Source organism: Rhinoraja longicauda, chromosome 11, assembly GCF_053455715.1.
Source record: "Rhinoraja longicauda isolate Sanriku21f chromosome 11, sRhiLon1.1, whole genome shotgun sequence".
Lineage (NCBI taxonomy): Eukaryota > Metazoa > Chordata > Chondrichthyes > Rajiformes > Arhynchobatidae > Rhinoraja > Rhinoraja longicauda.
The window spans coordinates 18,419,894-18,437,781 of record NC_135963.1 but is presented as its reverse complement, the minus strand read 5'-3'; the positions used below and the strand labels follow the sequence as shown (position 1 = coordinate 18,437,781).

The window sequence follows — 17,888 nt, the reverse complement described above, 5'->3', positions numbered from 1 at the left end:
GAGATACAATGAAGTGGTCACACCTCAGATGCAGTCAGAAGGTAGATGTGTGACCACTAGGAGAGGAAATGGGCATCATCAGGCCATTCAGCCCAAGATCACAAATAAGACAGCAGGGAAGGCCTAGAATTGCAATGGCCTCAGCAGTGACTATCATGACTCAAGTCAAAACATTCACAAACAATTTCAGCCAATTAATTTACAAAACTATTTGCTGTTAATAATTTACTCGCAACAATTGTGAACAGGGCAGAGTGTGGCCTTGAACCACAGATTATATATTGATCAGTTGATAAAATGGACAGAGAAATGACAGATGGAATTTAATCTTGATGGTGAGGTGGATCCTTTAGGAGGATTAAGGAGGTGTATAAATGATGAGGGCAAAATATAAGGTATTGTACCCAGGCTGAAGGAATCAAGAACCAGAGGACATAGGTTTATGGTCAGAGCGGCAAGATTGAAAAGAAACCTAAGGGACAACTTTTTCACTCGGAGGGTGGTTGGTATATGGAATGAGCTGCCAGGAGGAGTAGTTGAGGCAAGTACAATGGCAGCAATTAAAAAGACACTTGGAGAGTTTCATGGATCAGAAAGGGATCTGGGCCAAATGCGGGCAAATGGGACTATCTTAGATGAGCATCTTGGTCAGCATGGACGAGTTGGACAAAAGGGACTGTTTCCTTGCTGTACTACTCTATGACTAAGTAACAAATTTAAACCAAAAGCATTCTATTATTTATATTAAGACAATAGATCAAACTCCCATTTGCCTTGAAATTCTGAGCCCTTTATTTCATTCTTACAGAACTGGTTATTGGAGATGGTTTTTCAAAAAGATAATTTCAGTTCACTTCATTTGGATTTGACGAGGCGTTTGCGCTCCTTAGCCGCTCCCTGGAAGGAGATAAAGACAAAATAAAAATCAACAAGAAACACACAACGGTAATTCAAAATTACCAAAGCACTGTTTCAGCAAATCAAAGCTTGTTAATAGAGAGAAAGAAAGTATCAGTGGGACATTTCCTAAACTAAATGCATCTAAGGAACAATGCATTACAATGCACCACAATGCTAAGAACTATGTCTGCACTCTGTATCTTCCCCTTTGCTCTATCTATTGTACTTGTGTTTGACTTGATTGTATTTATGTCTGGTATATCTGATCTGTGTGGATAGCATGCAAAACAATGCTGAAGAAGGTGCCTCGACCTATTGCATCTCTCCAGAAATGCTGCCTGCCCCGCTGAGTTACTCCAGCATTTTGTTTCTATCTTTGGTGGTGCTTTGTCATCTGTGCAAAACTCAGTGAAAATTCTTTCGAGTCGTCAGATTTGACACCATTTCCAAAGTCCAGTCCACGCACTAGTTGTTATGGAGCTGCACGCGATCCAGGCAAGCCCCGGGCTTCAGCAAGGCCTCCAGCCGTTCGCTTCATCTGGGTCGTTCAGTGAACCGACGTCCCTCTCCTCGCCTGGGCTCATTTGTGCCCTGGGGGGGGGGGCTCCCACAGCTGACCTGGAGGACGTGGAAGGTACAAGCCCGGTTCACTTTCCGACCGGCTTTGCTCCTCGCGACCGTCACCAGCTCCCTCCTCTTTGGTTCTCTGGTCTTCGGGGGACCAGCAGGGACTGGGCTCCGTGGCTTGCCCGCTACAGGCCGCAGGCAGCTGGTCAGGTCTCTCTACGTCTGTCCCTGCAACCTGTCTGGCCTTGCTGTGTCCCACAGCCAAAGGCGATAGTGTAGCGACCATAGGGATTGGTCCTGAGAATCGAACCCTCGGATTGGCCAGCTAGGTCAGGTGGTGGTTTTGGCACCCAAAACCGGTCAGTGGGAAGAGAACTTCGAAGCGAACAGTTTGATTTAATGGTTGTCTGTAAATCCGTTTGTTATACTTTGTAATCGAATATTGCTGCCGCAATAAACTTCTTTAACAAAGAACAAGCTTCCAGACTCGCCATAATAGATTAATTAGCCATTGTACATTGCCACTGATGCTTAGGGGAGTGGTAGAACCTCGTGAGAATGGAGGGAATTGAGGGGAGAATTCAATGAAACTGATATAAAAGTGTGTTTGATTGTCAGTGTGGATTTGGTAGCCTTTGCTAACCACTTTTCAACATTGGAGCATTCTTTCCGTAACACCTGTGCACTTGTCTGGGGCAGCACGGTGACAGAGGCGGTGGAGTTGCAGCCTTACAGCGCCAGAGACCCGGGTTCGATCCAGACTATGGGTGCAATCTGTACGGAGTTTGAATGTTCTTCTGGGACCGTCTGGATTTTCCCCGGGCTCTGGTTTCCTCCCATACTCCAAAGACATACAGGTGAGTGGGTTAATTGGCTTTGATAAAAATTGTCCAGAGTGCGTAGGATGGTGCAAGTTAACGAGGACTGCTGGTCGGTGTGGACTCAGTGGGCTCTATCGTTAAACTAAACTAAACTTGTAGAGGGCAAAATTTAACCTGATTTAGGAGTCATAAATATCCAAAACCAGAAGCCCGATACTGCACATAAATAAAGGTGAAGTATGCACACTTACTCCATATATTTGGTCCTTTCCAAGTTGTTTAGAGATCGCTGCGTTTTGGACAGGAAACATGATTTATAAGTAGTCCCGGGTCTTGGATTATATTTAGTGGGGTCATAGCGGCCAACACCAACATTGTTCTGCACCAAAACAAGATCAAAGGTAGATTGAAAAAAGTAAACTCAAAGTAAATCTATTTTTCCTCTGTGGGAAGCTTATCTTTACCAATCCTAGTACAATTTAGTGTCATCCATTCTTGTTGACGGTACTGTCTTAGAGTCATAGAGTGATACAATGTAGAAACTGACACCTGTAATAATCAAGAATCTATGCCTTAAAAATATCCACTGACTTAGCCTCCACAGCCTTCTGCGGCAAAGAATTCCACAGATTCACCACTCTGACTAAAGAAATTTCTCCTCATCTCCTTCCGAAAAGACTGTCCTTCAATTCTGAGGCTATGATTTCTAGTCCTAGACTCTCCCACTAGTGGAAGCATCCTCTCCACATCCATTCTATCCAAACCTTTCATTATTCTGACTGTTTCAATGAGGTCCCACCTCATTCTTCTAAACTCCAGTGAGTACAGGCCCAGTGCCGACAAACACTCATTATAGGTTAACCTACTCATTCCTGGTTAACTTTCTCATTCCAAGGATCATACATCTCAAGGATTTACAGGTTTGTAGGTTAATTTGGCTTTGGCAAAAAAAATGGTAAATTATACCTAGTCTGTAGGATAGTGGGCGTGGGCGTGGGCTTGGTGGGCCAAAGGCTTGTTTCCGTGCTGTATCTCTAAACTAAACCAAACTCAGACAGACAATGTGGGGTGACCATTAATTGAAATAACTCAGCAAGGCACTGACCTGTCTCAAAACTGTTGCAAAGAATGTAGAATAAAATTGGATGGACCATTTAATATTTGATTCGATGAAGATGTGCCGAGCCTCAATTGCACTTACAACGTTGCTCCCACTAAAATAAGGGTACTTAAACTTGGGAAATTCACAATCAATATGGTCATATGGTGCATCATATTCAAAAAATATCTGAACACACTGGGCAGCATGGTGGCGCAGCGTAGAGTTGTATGGGTTTTCTCTGGGTGCTCCGATTTCCGCCCACATCCCAAATGCGAGCATGTTTGTGGGTTAGGCACAAAATGCTGGAGTAATTCAGCAGGACAGGCAGCATCTCTGGAGAGAAGGAATGGTTGACGTTTGCCTTCTGTCCCTCAGTCTAAAGAAACAACTCGACCCGAAACGTCACCCATTCCTTCTCTCCAGAGATGTTGCCTGTCCCGCTGAGTTACTCTAGCATTTTGTGTCTACCTTCGATTTAAACCAGCATCTGCAGTTCTTTCCTACACATGTTTGTGGGTTAATTGGTTGCTGTAAATGGTCCCTAGAGTTTTGGATAGACTAGGGAATGGGTTGATTGGTGACCAGCATGGATTCAATGGGCCAAAGGGCCAGTTTCCTTGCTCTAAAACTAAAACAGAAAAACATCGGATGTAGCAATGGCTCTAGGACCAGGCAACATCCTGCCCACAGATTGTGCTTTCGAATGAGCAATACCTGTAGTAAAGTTTTCAAGAACAACCACAACAGTGGGGTATCTGAAAGAGTGGAAAATTACGCACACTTTTCTCACAACAAAAAGTGAGACAATTTCAACTCAATTCACTGTTCTGTTTTACTACTTCTCATCCATCAACAAGGTGATGAAAACTGTCATTGATAAATTCCACAAAATCCAAAATCCTACAACTTATCTGAATGTGACAAGGCCCGGTGCCCAATTGAATAGACCTTTTATCATTGGAACATCAAGGGATGAATTTCTAGGCAATTTGACTCTTGTGCAAACTGTAGACTACTGACTCAAACTCCTTGGGCATTTGAGATGTCCAAGGGAGTAGAATTTAAATACCCTAGAACGTCCTTGCATGTTGGAGTTGGAGTGCAGGGTGAGATAGCATCCTCGCCACATGCACTTCACACTTACAGGGTTAAAGGTGAGCATTCTCACAGGTATACGACCAGTCTGGCTAGTGGATGACAAAAAGGGAGGTGGATTTTGATTTTCTGGTCTGGGGAGTTGCTTCACATCATAAAAGCCGTAGTCACCCTGTTGAGTCACAAGAGAACAAAATTATCAAAAACAAATCACCAATACCAATTCAGCAGAAGAATTGTCAATTGTCTTCAGAAAATCTATCAAGGTAGAAGCCCCTGAGACTAACTGCTGGTTGCCGAAACAGATTTGCTGTGCTGAAATATATTCTCTCCACTGGAGGAAATGGGTACTGTTTCGCCGTTCTGAATTTCCCCATATTTTTATTTTCTGCACTCCAAAGGCCATCAGTAAATGATCTGATGTTATACATTCCAGGGCTGAGGTTTAGTTGATTCTAGAAAACAAAAATCAAGCACAGATTTCTTTCACTCACTTATTCCATATTTTTACCGCTTTACCAATATTTGCTAGATACCTGAAGAGGCGTCCCCATGAGATTGGTTTTGCAGCCTCTGCAGCTAGACATACATTTAAAAAAAAAATTCTACAAGCCTTCAATTTGAGACTGTATAGCATTAACCAAGACAACAAAGCCAATGCATCTTGCCAGAGTTTGGAGAAATAACAGATATTTTCCATAATCCTCTTGACCGTGATAAACACGAGCTGAATTTGTATTGTGGTATGTGAACGTTATCAAAGACGTTCAGCTTTATAAAAAAAAAGAGTTAACGATAATAAGGGTGAAATCAGTCCCAGTTATGAAATAGTCTTGCCAATATACAGAATCACTGTTCCATTTCAAAACTAATTCAGTCGAAATATGCAGAAAATAAACCAAGTTTTCTGGATTCCCGTAAGGAGGAGTCAACTTGCTCAGACCTCATAGCCCATCCGACATCCCATGAATTGTTAAGTTGCCTCTGGACCATTTTCAAGCCCACTCCTTCTGCGAGGCCAACAACCTCTCATCCGTAATTGGGCTCAATTGAATCGTAATCAGCAACATTTTAACTCGGCAAAGTGTTTCACAGTGTCTTCAGTTCCCTCGTTGACAAAGAACTGAACAAAGGTATTGCAGACAAGGAAGAGCAGCGATTTTGAATGAAGCCAGACTTGTGTACGTACCATCACACGGTGGCCCGTTTTTATCCGATCACCCCTCTCGCCTGTATAGAGATCATAGGGGCCACGTTTACTGACCACCCGCTGCAAAAGTTTGTCCAATCCACTTTCAATGTTATAGGTGTTTGGTGACAAATCACAGCCCTAAAAAAGATATTATCCTTTAAAAGTGAAGTAGACAACATTGAGAGTAGCATAGAAATTATTATCTGCAATATTAGTATGGAAGTGCCTACAACAAGTTCCTCTGCAAACCATCCCCGACTTTTGTAGAGCAATTCATCTGCTTAAAATAGTCGACAAGAGATAATGTTACACGATCCGAAAGCAAATATTATTAAAGCTGCACATCTGAAATAATTGATAGAAGCTCATTGACCTGAGGTGTTATCTCTGCTTCCTTCTCAATGTATAAATAATAAGCACTTCCACTGAAGAAAGAAGACAGCAGATGCTGGGATCTGGTGCAAAGAACAAACTGCTGGAGGAGCTCAGTGGACCAGGCAGCATCTATACGGGGGGGGGGGGGGGGAGGAATTGTTGACAGTTATCATAAGTTCGTAAGTCTTAGGAGTCTACTCCGCCATTCAATCGCGGTTGATCTATCTTTCCCTCTCTAGACCATTCTCCTGCCTTCTCCATAACACCTTTACTAATCAAGAATCTGCCAATCTTATAAATACCCAATAAATAAATCGGGAGATAAATCCCCTATAAGTACTCCTTATGACTTTGCCTCCACAGCCGTCTGTAGCAAATAAGTTTGGTTGAGACCAGCGCCCATTGTTTCCTGCATCCCGCAAATTAACACTATCCTATACACACTAGGGACAATTTTTACATTTACCAAGCCAATTAACCTACAAACCTGTACTCTTTGGAGAGTGGGAGGAAACCAAAGAAATAAAAGGGAGCAGATGGGCATGTGGGAGTGAAGAAACCCAGGCGGGTCACGGGGAGAACGTAAAAACTCTGTACAGACAGCACCCATAGTCGGGATTGAACCCGGGTGTCCAATGCTGCAAGCGCTGTAAGGCAGCAACACTACCGTTGCGCCTTATTTACTTTACTTTAGTTGGGTTTATTGACACGTTTGCCGAGGTACAGTGAAACGATTTTGTTGTGTGCTAACCAGTCAGTGAAAAGACAATACATGATTATAATCGAGCCGTCCACAGCGTACAGATAAAAGAGTGCAGCGATTGTAATGCGTGATTGCAGATCTACTTCTATGACGAGCGCACAAAGAGTCGTCTGTCTTGGGCGCCATCTTGGATATTGTGACACAGGAGGTCACTCAGCTCTTCAGCTCCATGCCAGATCCCAACAGAGAAATCCCATTGATCCCATTTCCCCGTTTATTTCCAGATGACCCAGTAACCTATTCACTCCCACAATGCCCATCTAGTCCCTTATATTTCTTTTGCCCCTTATCTACACAGGGGTTACTTACAATTGCCAATTAATATTCAGTACATACTTGTAGTGTGGGAGGAAATTGGAACACACATTGGAAATTTTAATGGTCATGGGGAGAATATGCAACCTAAAATCAGGATCAAATTTGGGTCCCTGGAGCTGAGGCAGAAGAATTATTGGCTGCATTACCATTCCAGTCTTTGGAATGCCCTAACTCAGAGAGCATTGAAAGCCCACACCCAGGGAACAAGGTGAGAGTGAGCAGAATGGACATTTGGACACAAGGAGAACAACTACATGGGGAAGAGGTAACAAAATGGCAGAGGTACAGACATTGCCTGATTGATTGGCAGAGTAGGCACAGAAAGTTGAATCCCTCCCCTCTCCATTTCTTAAGTTATGATTGATTAATTTCCATCAAAATTAATGTAATGAATGTTGGACTGACTGGACAACAGGCAAGTGATCCTCTCTGTCAGGGTCCTGCCCAACTGCAAGGACTTGCAAACATGCTCACACAAGTGCCTTTAAACACTGCTTGGCAAGAAACTCATCCCTATAACTGAATGACCAAACACTGGGAAGCAACCTGAGACGATTTTTTTAACATAAAAGGCACCATACAAATGTAAATACTTCTGATGCTTTAAGTGGTATGAAATTGGCCAATGGACTGGATGATACATCTGAGATTCAGACTTAGTGACTGCACTTCTGTCAGTGGCTGGGATCAACAGGTTAGTTTAGAGATACAGCTCGGAAACAGGCCATTCGGCCCATCAAGTCCACGCCGACCAGCAATCCCCACACACTAACACTGTCCTACACATACTAGGGACAATTTACAATTTTACCTAGCCAATTAATCTACAAACTGTACGTCTTTGGAGTGTGAGCGGAAACTAGAGATCCCAGAGAAAACTTATGCAGGTCACGGGGAGAACGTACAAACTATGTACAGACAATCACCGGTAATCAGGATCTCCACCGTTATGCCACCATGCCACCCATCTGATCTGACTGTAATCTGCATTCTGCATTCCTGCCTAATCTAGAAACCTTTTACAACCTTCCTTATCAAGAATCTATAAGGCAATGAGGCAGCAGCTCTATGGCTATGCCACTATGCCACCCCTTAACTTAATGTGTACAATTTATCTTCCACTGATAGTTTTTTTTCCTGTAGAAATGAGATTGCTTTCATTCGTAGTTTGTGTATCCCCCACTCATTGGGCAACATTTCCTGAATTAATTCACATTATTGGCTGCTTGCTGTGAATTAGACATACTAACCACTCCCAACTAATTTGGTGCAATATTAATAAATTGCCAGTTATAAGAGCACAACAGAATGGCACGTTTACCATTGCTTCAAGAGATCGGCTCTTTGTACTGTTCGAATCCAACATTCCCCGTAGCCCAGCGGATTGCTTAGCTTTCTCTTCCAACACAGCCATTGGAATCCCTCCTTTTCCATATGATCCAGGGCCCGGGCTAATGAGCTGGAAAAATAAAGCAGTCGGAATAACATCATCTCTTTCAATGCTCTGCTTTGATACAAATTCATCTGTTCAAAATCGTTTGAGTTTAAAATAAATTAACAGTGAAATTTATGTTCCCAAAGGACTAACATCTTTGCAAACGACGACAATTTAAGTAAATGTTCTGAAATATCATTAAGAATATTCTTTGCCGATATTGAAGTTCAACTTTTTCGTAGAGTTTTGCAATACTCATGGTTACATTTTGTACAAATACAAACTCTTAGCCAGTCTGCCCAAAACCCACTGCATTTAATTCAAGGAGAAAAACGAAATGACATCATGAATGGTGATTCATGGCATTGAAAAGACACACAATAAGAGTTAGCCAACAATGTAAACCCATGGGACAAAACCTCCTGCGGGTTGTCCGGGGAACCCATAGAATGATCTTGAACACCTTCCTTTATGTACTACTGCACAGTCAACACTGGAATCCTCTCATGCAGTTCCCTCGAATTAACTCAATACTTTGAAATTGTGAAACCACGATTGTTCAAAAATACAAACCCATGGACCCTTACACTTTGTGCCTTTTTAAATCGTTCTTCTCTAGTGCCAAAAATACCTCTCCTTCCAATATTCTTCTTTGCCAGTAAGTCAAGAAAATGTGGGATCTCGTATTTACCTGGGCCACGATTAATTTCCTGTAATTAAAAAAAGACAACAATAATTCTATCCCCATCTAATGGATAAGGTTTTTCAGATTTCTATTCACAAACTACATAATTTTACTGTCCTTAATCAGATCATCCTCAGACATGGCATGGCAACTTAACATTTATTGGATATCTGCACATAGACAGAACCAACTTATAATTTGGAATTTGTTCTGCGTTTTCCAAAGTCGAGGAATCATCACAACCTTAACTAGTATACAAAGCCAGATAATGCTCACACCGCTCTTGATTTCTAAACAAAATAACTAAAAAGTCAGCTGAAGAAATCTGTGAAAAGATTACTTACCAAGAACTTCTGTTTTAGCTTCTGTTCTTTATAGAATGATTGTGGTGTTTTAGCAAAGCGTTCCATTTCCTTTTCCCTTGCCCAACCTGGCCCTGATGCTTTCTCAGCAACGATCTTAGCACTGAAATCCCCTGTGTCCACATCGTAATATCCAGGCCCTAGCCTTGCTTCCTGAAAGACAATTCAATCATTGGCTATTGATAAGCAGTAACAAAATATATTTATTATCATTTTTCCTAATTTTCTTTTGTAATATTTATTTTGCCTCACTGGATAAACTGACCAATCCTCGACAATGTTTGTCTTTGTGCCGCAAGCCATCTGGGTATATTTGAACAAAACTCTGATGTTCCCCTCTGGCCTTTTACCTCTGCTCTCTCCACACAAAGCATAGCTAAGATACAAAAGTTACCACCTGCTGAAATGCACAGTCAAACTTCACTTAGGGTGATGGCTTTGCTCATTGAATATCCAACAGCATGTGGTTCTGCCTATCTTCTGACAAATAACCCGATTTTTATATTCACTTTGACTTACCGGTTCCCCAGTGACCCTCTTATCATATGGTATTTCAGTGTAATGGCCTTGCAACTTGTTGTCTGGATGAACACCATACACATCAAACCTGCAATACAAACAGTGCACAAAAAACAACAGTCTTATTTTATTAGATATGCAGAAGATGACGATTTATTTCCTTCCAACATTAATCAATCCATTGGAATATTCAGGACCAATTAGATCTATGCCCTAAAGTCCATCTTATCTTGGTTTTTTTTGCTTATTATACAAAAATGTGAAGATCCATAATGGGATTTAATTAAGTTTCATCATAATTTCTGCAGTCTGGGAACAAAATGTAAAGTCATTCTAACAGCATATGTCATGGTAAACCTAGTCTAATAAATTATCCAGTCTCACTCAGGCTGCTGTCCAATATGAGCCCAATGCTGAGTTACTCCGGCATTTTGTGTCCATCTTCGGTCCAATATGTGTGTTGTATAGTACAACATATCAAGTGAAAGTCATTCTTTCACTTCTGAAAATTAGGCTTTGAAAAGACTTCCCTCTTCAATGAATGTGCATTGATATGAAGAACATAGTCTAACTCTGGATTAAGGCATTGGAGAAAAATAGTGCTTAATGGTGCTTAAGCAAATAGTGATAAAATGCAATGAATTAAAAATCAGCACCATTTTTACATATTTGTTTTCATTAATGATTTTTGATTGAGAGAATCAGGGAGAAATTTCTCGAAGTTTTATTACTGAGCTTTGCATTGCATTACTGAGCTTTGCATTACCGGTTGCATTGATATAATTGAAGCCTAAAGATAACAAGGAAGGCAATGCAGATGCTGGTTTACACCGAAGACAGACACAGCATGCTGGAGTAACTCAGCGAACAAGGCGAGAAGGAATGGGTGACGTTTCGGGTCCGAAGAATGGTCTCGATTCTTATCAGTGCTACTTGGAATGTTTTGGTTGGGCAGGAAGATGAAAGGTTTCACGCGTGAAACTGTGGGAAGGCAGAGCGGAAATTTGGAACAGATCACGAAGGATTTTCACGGAGAAAATGGAACTGAATGGAACTGAAGGTAGAATTGTTATTTGTTAGGATGGGGGAATTAAGAACAGGTTTTGGGGGAAAATGAGGTGTTAATGGTAGATGTAAAACTGAGAACAGCAGCAGAGGCCAGGAAACCACATGCATTGTGCAGCCGGCGTGGCGGACTTTAATGGGTTAAGGGTGCTCAGTGGTTTAGTAGTGAGTGGGGTGATTCCGATCAGAGAGAAGGAATAAGGGAACCAGAAGATAGATGTGTTTGGAGACACATGGACTGCAGACGCTGGAATCTTGGGCAAAACACAAAGTGCTGGAGGAATTCAGCGGGCGAGGTAGCATCAAAGGGAAGGAATGGATGGGCGACGCTTTGGGAAGGGATGACACAAAGTACTGGAGTAACTCAGCGGGTCAGGCAGCATCCCTGGAGAACATGAATAGGTGACACTTCACAACTATCCATGTTCTCCGGGGCTGCTGCCTGGCCAGCTGAGTTACTCCAACACTTTGTGGGGGTTTTTTGTTGTTGTTTGTAAACCAGCATCTGCAGTTCCTTAGATGGACACAAAGAGGAATTCAGCGGGCGAGGTAGCATCAAAGGGAAGGAATGGAGGGGCGACGCTTTGGAAAGGGATGACACAAAGTACTAGAGTAACTCGACGGGTCAGGCAGCATCCCTGGAGACAAAGGATGGGTGCCGTTTCGGGTCAGGGTGAAGAAGAATCCCTTTCCCTAGCACGTTTTGCTTTGGAAAGGGATCCTTCTTCACCCTGACCCGACGTCTCGCCGGCTGTCCATAGTCCCTCCCCAGATGCTGCCTGGCTCGCTGAGTTCCTCCAACACTAGACTCCAAGAGATTATATACTTTCAGCTTGCCTTGGACTCACCTGGCTTTCTGAGTTCCAAATGGAGCTCCTTCAAATTGTTTATCTTCCATTGTGCGTTCAGGTGCGGGCAGTTTCTAGGCGCGATTGAATTTCTTTGAGCGACTGGTTAATTTCAGGGTTGCACTCCCAGAACCAGCCCCAGCTCGACGGCTCCTAGCAACAGGAACGCTCATTATCAGCGCGCACAATGATAAGAAGGCAAGTTATAAAATAATAACCAACCGTAGCGGGTCGCTTCTAATACTGGAAACTCGCATCTTATCCGTGGACGAGATATGGTAACCGCTAAATAATGGACAAGGCATCTTCTTTTGAACATTGCGGACGCTGTGATCAGTTTTCGAGCAGCTCACTTTACAGAGCGAAGCCACACACACACACACATACCATTGTTAAATCGTTTAAAAAAACATTTTAGAACACTAATAATAATAATAGCATTATTCCTTTATGTACCTATTTCAAAGGGCACATCCATCGCACAGAATATCCATTACAGAGAACAGAGGAAAAGTACAGACGATAAACAGACTGTCTCGTCTTCCTCAGTCTGAAGGAGGGTCCCGACCCGAAACGTCACCTGTATTTTTCCTCCAAAGATGCTGCCTGACCCGCTGAGTTACTCCAGCACTTTGTGTATAGCTTTGGTATAAACCGCATCTGCAGTTCATTTGTTGTTACATTTACCTACCTGTTTGATCTCCCTCTGCCAGCGATATTCCTTTTGTTCTCATTCCACCCGCGTTCTTTTACTACTGGAAATGAACTTGTTTTCTCTCTTTCCTGAGATGAAGGTCCCAGACCTGAGACATTAACGGGAGCTCTTTGTGTTATGTTGCCGGACCCGTTGAGTGTAGGCACCATGTTCTGTTGTGATCCATTTTACTCCGCCTTCTTTTGCTTTCTGCCCCCTGTGTTTCTCTATTGACTTAACTACACTCTGCATTTTCAAAAATAATATAAGAAAATAACTGCAGATGTTGGTACAAATCGAAGGTATTTATTCACAAAATGCTGGAGGAACTCAGCAGGTGAAGAAGGGTCTCGACCCGAAACGTCACCCATTCCTTCTCTCCCGAGATGCTGCCTGACCTGCTGAGTTACTCCAGCATTTTCAAAAATAATATGTATATTGCATTTGGTTATCGTTTTGAAACATTTCCTAAAGATGAAGTGTGAAAATAAATGTAATTGCCAATGCATTATTTTGGATGTTGCAATGCAGACAAACACAGCGACAAATTTGCATTTAACAATGAACTTGTACTCAAATAACAAATGGATGGATCATCAAAGGAGCAGTTTTTGGCGAGTAATTGCCTGAATAGGGAGATGGATATTTTTCAATGTCTCATTCAAAAGGTGGCTCTTGGCAAAGTCTGGCACACTCTCGGTTCAGCACTGAGTTTGCTGGACAGGGGAGGAGAAAGGATGATCATTTAGGAAGAAGGGTCCGAAGAAGGGTGTCGACCCGAAACGTCATCCATTCCTTCTCTCCAGGGATGCTGCCTGACCCGCTGAGTTACTCCAGCATTTTGTGTCTAATCAGTGGGTCAAAGTGATATTCCACATCAGTCTAGATTTAATGAACACGTTGAAAGATGAGATTCCAAATCATCCAACTATACTCACACTTAAAAGTAAGAACCATTGCATTCCTGTGTTTATTTGTCCTTTGTGGAAACGTTCTTCCAGACCAACACCTTTGACTGCAAGCCCATCAAGCAGTGGTCAGCACGGAACATCCTGCAGGCACGACAGGACAAGGACTCGGTGGATCATGTGCCGAGGTTCCCTGAGCAGGTTGCCCAGTGCTGGATCTCATCAACAAGTACCAAGACCATGCTTGGCTGACAGTGAGAGAGGTAGGTCCTCCCAGTCAGATTCTTCCTGTACTGTTAGAATCTTACTACTGATGCACGCTGCTCTCGAGATGGCTGCTGCGGAGAGGAGATGGTTGCCCACCTCTTCGGCGTGTGTGGATTTGCGAAGACTGTCTGGGGGAACGATGCATGCATGGGTCATTGTTCATCCCGAACAGCTCCATAAAAGGGAACCCTCTGGTTAACGCACCTGTTCCCTGGGACACATTCGGAGACGGACATCAGATGTTGCTGAAAGATCATCAACTCGGTGAAACATGCCCCTTTAGTCTGCTCGAAACCTATTCGTCTGCGCAGCACAGTGAGATGTTCATCAGGGAACGTTGTAGACTGGCCCATTCCAGACTGCAGCAATATATAGCGAGGGACTCAGTGTAAGGTTGATGCAACAAATGCCAAGGCTCTGTGGGGGGAGGAGCACTGTATGGAATCCTTCCGCTGCTGGACATTGAGGGACAAAATCCAGTAGAACAACCCCCAAACAAGGGAAGGAATATCACACCAGGGGGCCACATGGGTGGCAAGGGTGTTTCGCTTAAAGATAGGTGCTAAAACTACTGAGTATGTCAGTAATTAATGTGTGGATGCTGAGATTGTCTGAAGAGTTTTTGAGTTGTATTTTGTACTCTGAATAAAGTTTATTTCTGGAAATTAAAAAGTAAGCTGAATGAACAGTTAGTTTGACCTACAGGGGGGGTGTAGTAATGACATGCAGGTTGCCAAATTTAATCTAGGAATCTATCCTCTTTGTTTTAAGTTCACTTTACATGTGTACAGTGGAGGTTGTATCACGGTCTGGTTCAGTAACTTAAATGCCCAAGAATGAAGAAAGCTGCAGGAAGTGGTGGTCATTGCCAGGTCCTTCGCTGGGTACAGAGTTCTGCACTGTCGAATGGATCTACAGAAAACAAGGCCTCAAGAAGGCAGCTAATATCATCAAAGACCCACACCACCCTGGCCTCAATCTCATCTTGCTGCTACCATTGGAGGAAAAGGTACAGGAGCCTGAAAATCATCACCTCCAGTTCAAGAGCAGCATCTTGACATCAACCCTGTGAACCACTGCACAATCCTAACCTCAACCCTCCCTCAGCACCGAACTATCATAGACTTGTATAAGGTTGCACTATGTTAGTGTGTTCGCACTATCATGGTCTGGTTACCTAGTAGAGCTACTACTTTATTGTTTGGTGTATAGTGATTTGTTGTGTTGTTGCACTAATGAGTCTGTCAAGCTGTAGCAAGTAAGAATTTTGTTGTTCTGCTCTTGGTGCATGTTATAAACTCTCTTCAGTCTTGGGACTTAGTGTTCAACGTAGTAATCTACTTTCATTGGGCATCAAATTTGAAATTTTCTCCCAGGTGTTCATAAAAAAACCCAGTAGTTTCCACAATAAAAATGTTCACAAATATTTTCTATAGAATTAATTGGAATGCATCGTGCAAAAAGCAGATTTTCAACCCAACTGAACCATATTGCATATATGCTGCACACAAGCCTGTTCACTATCCTTCTAATGCAATCATATTGTTTTCTCTCCCATATGTTCATCTGGATTCCCCTGAAATACATTGGGCATTTTTGATGTCTTTCTAATTTAGTATTGCCATAAGAAGAAATACTCCATTTGCAGGCCAACAATGGTAATGCTTAACATTTTTCAATGAAAAGTACCATAATTATCATTGTTGATGTTTCTGAGAGTGATATGGCCAACAACTTAGACTCTGGCAGTTAAGCTATCAGAATCTCACTCTAAAACTGGACAGGCAATAAAGTAATTGCAAATTCCATCTGTAAATCAAATGTAATCTTATTGAAACATATAAGATTATTAAGAGATAGAAACATAGAAAATAGGTTCAGGAGTGGGCCATTCGGCCCTTCGAGCCTGCAACGCCATTCAGTATGATCATGGCTGATCATCCAGCTCAGTAACCTGTACCTGCCTTCTCTCCATACACCCTGATCCTTTTAGCCACAAGGGTCACATCTAACTCCCTCTTAAATATAGCCAATGAACTGGCATCAACTACCTTCTGTGGCAGAGAATTCCACAGACTCACCACTCTCTGTGTGAAGAAATGTTTTCTCATCTCGGTCCTAAAAGACTTCCCCCTTATCCTTAAGCTGTGACCCATGGTTCTGGACTTCCCCAACATCGGGAACAATCTTCCCGCATCTAGCTTCTCCAACCCCTTAAGAATTTTATATGTTTCTGTAAGATCCCCCCTCAGTCTTCTAAATTCCAGGATTGGACACATTAGAGGCAGGAAACATGTTCCCAATGTTGGGGGAGTCCAGAACCAGGGGCAACAGTTTAAGAATAAGGGGTAGGCCATTTAGAACAGAGATGTGGAAAAACCTTTTCAGTCAGAGAGTTGTAAATCTGTGGAATTCTCTGTGTCAGAAGGCAGTGGAGGCCAATTCTCTGGATGCTTTCAAGAGAGAGCTAGATAAAGCAGGAATGGGGTACTGATTGAGAATGATCAGCTATGATCACATTGAATGGCAGTGCTGGCTCGAAGGGCTGAATGGCCTACTCCTGCACGTATTGTCTATTGTATATTGTAATTTGAGTCATTTGTTAACTTGTCATATTACTCATTCCCAGTTAGAGTCATAGAGTCATAGAGCCTTCCAGCGTAGAAACGCAACTATCCAAAATTCCAGATGGAACTTTTTTGGCAATTTTGCATTTCCTATTTGTTGCAGTTACCTTAATTCCCATGATTTTTAGTGTAGTTTAGAGATACGGCATGGAAACATGTCCTTCGGTTCGCCGAGTCCGCACCAACCCTACACCTACACAAGTTCTATCCTACACACTATGAACTATTCACAGTAGCCAATTAACCTACAAACCTGCACATCTTTGGAATGTGGGAGGAAACCGGAGCTTCAAAGGAAAACACATGCGGTCACAGGCAGAACGTACAAGCAGACATCATCCATAGTCAGGGTCAAACCTGGGTCTCTGGCTCTGTAAGGCAGCAACTCTACTGCTGCGCCACTGTGCTGTCCTTTTTAGATAATGATTCAGGCATCAATTATTTGGCATAGAACTGTCCCATGAGCTATTTTCAATTCCTTCCAACTTTATTTACTTTCATGCAATATTTCTGTTTGCACAAGTCCTTTGTAAATCCTTCTTTGTATCCAGTATTGTTTCATATCATGCCTAAATACTGGCTAACCCAATTTGGTATTATTTTCCTTTTAATCAAACATGTATATTTAATTGTGTGCATTCTGGGATTCTGACATTGACTGAATCTATCATAGTAAATTGTATAAATAACAGATATCTGACAGGTGAAATTATTTACGGTCAAGATGGAGGGCTGATTGTTAATAGACAGGAAAGACTCGATCTGTCACATTCTTGCAGGTTACGTTCAGTCACAAAGGAATGTAAAGCAGCATTTTATTGATAGTTCCAAACACACCTAACATCCCATCAATCATTTTTGGACTTGATTGATACGCAATTCATAATACTGAACATTTAACAGGTTTTTCCAAGGAAAATAGAAATGACTGCACAACACTGTGTTCACAAGTTACAGGAGCAGAATTAGGCCATTCTGCCCATCTATTCTACTCCCGCCATTCAATTACGGCTGATCTATCTTTCCCTCTCAACCCCATTCTCCTGCCTTCTTCCCATAACCCCCGCCCCCTATTTGGTGATGCAGACCAAAGAGCCTTTTTTTAAAGTACTGATAATTTTAACTTATCACCATTTCTAAGTGGGAATATTTTTTCCCACTTAATGAGAGACACTAAGAAATAGTGTTTTCATGCATGAGTTCAATGGAATCCAAAGCCCAGCGGCAAGCTGTCACAAGGACCAGAGGTGGGGAGGGAAAGGAACCTGAGGAACAATTTTTTTACACCCTGGTCAGGAACGCAGCAGGTTGGTCACAGCCAGAGAGCACTCGGTGTGAGCCGGAG

At 42.5% G+C, this 17,888-nt stretch overlaps 1 protein-coding gene across 1 annotated transcript; it reads right to left on the bottom strand.

The window, feature by feature from the left end:
• Positions 1-779: 779 nt before the first annotated feature.
• LOC144598057 (ciliary microtubule-associated protein 2-like) lies at positions 780-12,097 on the bottom strand. The gene is made up of 10 exons (XM_078407938.1): positions 12,048-12,097; positions 10,135-10,222; positions 9,598-9,768; positions 9,156-9,278; positions 8,455-8,592; positions 5,675-5,815; positions 4,773-4,940; positions 4,535-4,657; positions 2,540-2,667; positions 780-897 (listed from the first exon to the last, which is right to left on the bottom strand). Exons 1-10 carry the CDS (start codon positions 12,095-12,097, stop codon positions 846-848), a joined length of 1,182 nt encoding a protein of 393 aa, XP_078264064.1. The 3' UTR covers positions 780-845.
• Between the last annotated feature and the right edge of the window lie 5,791 nt (positions 12,098-17,888).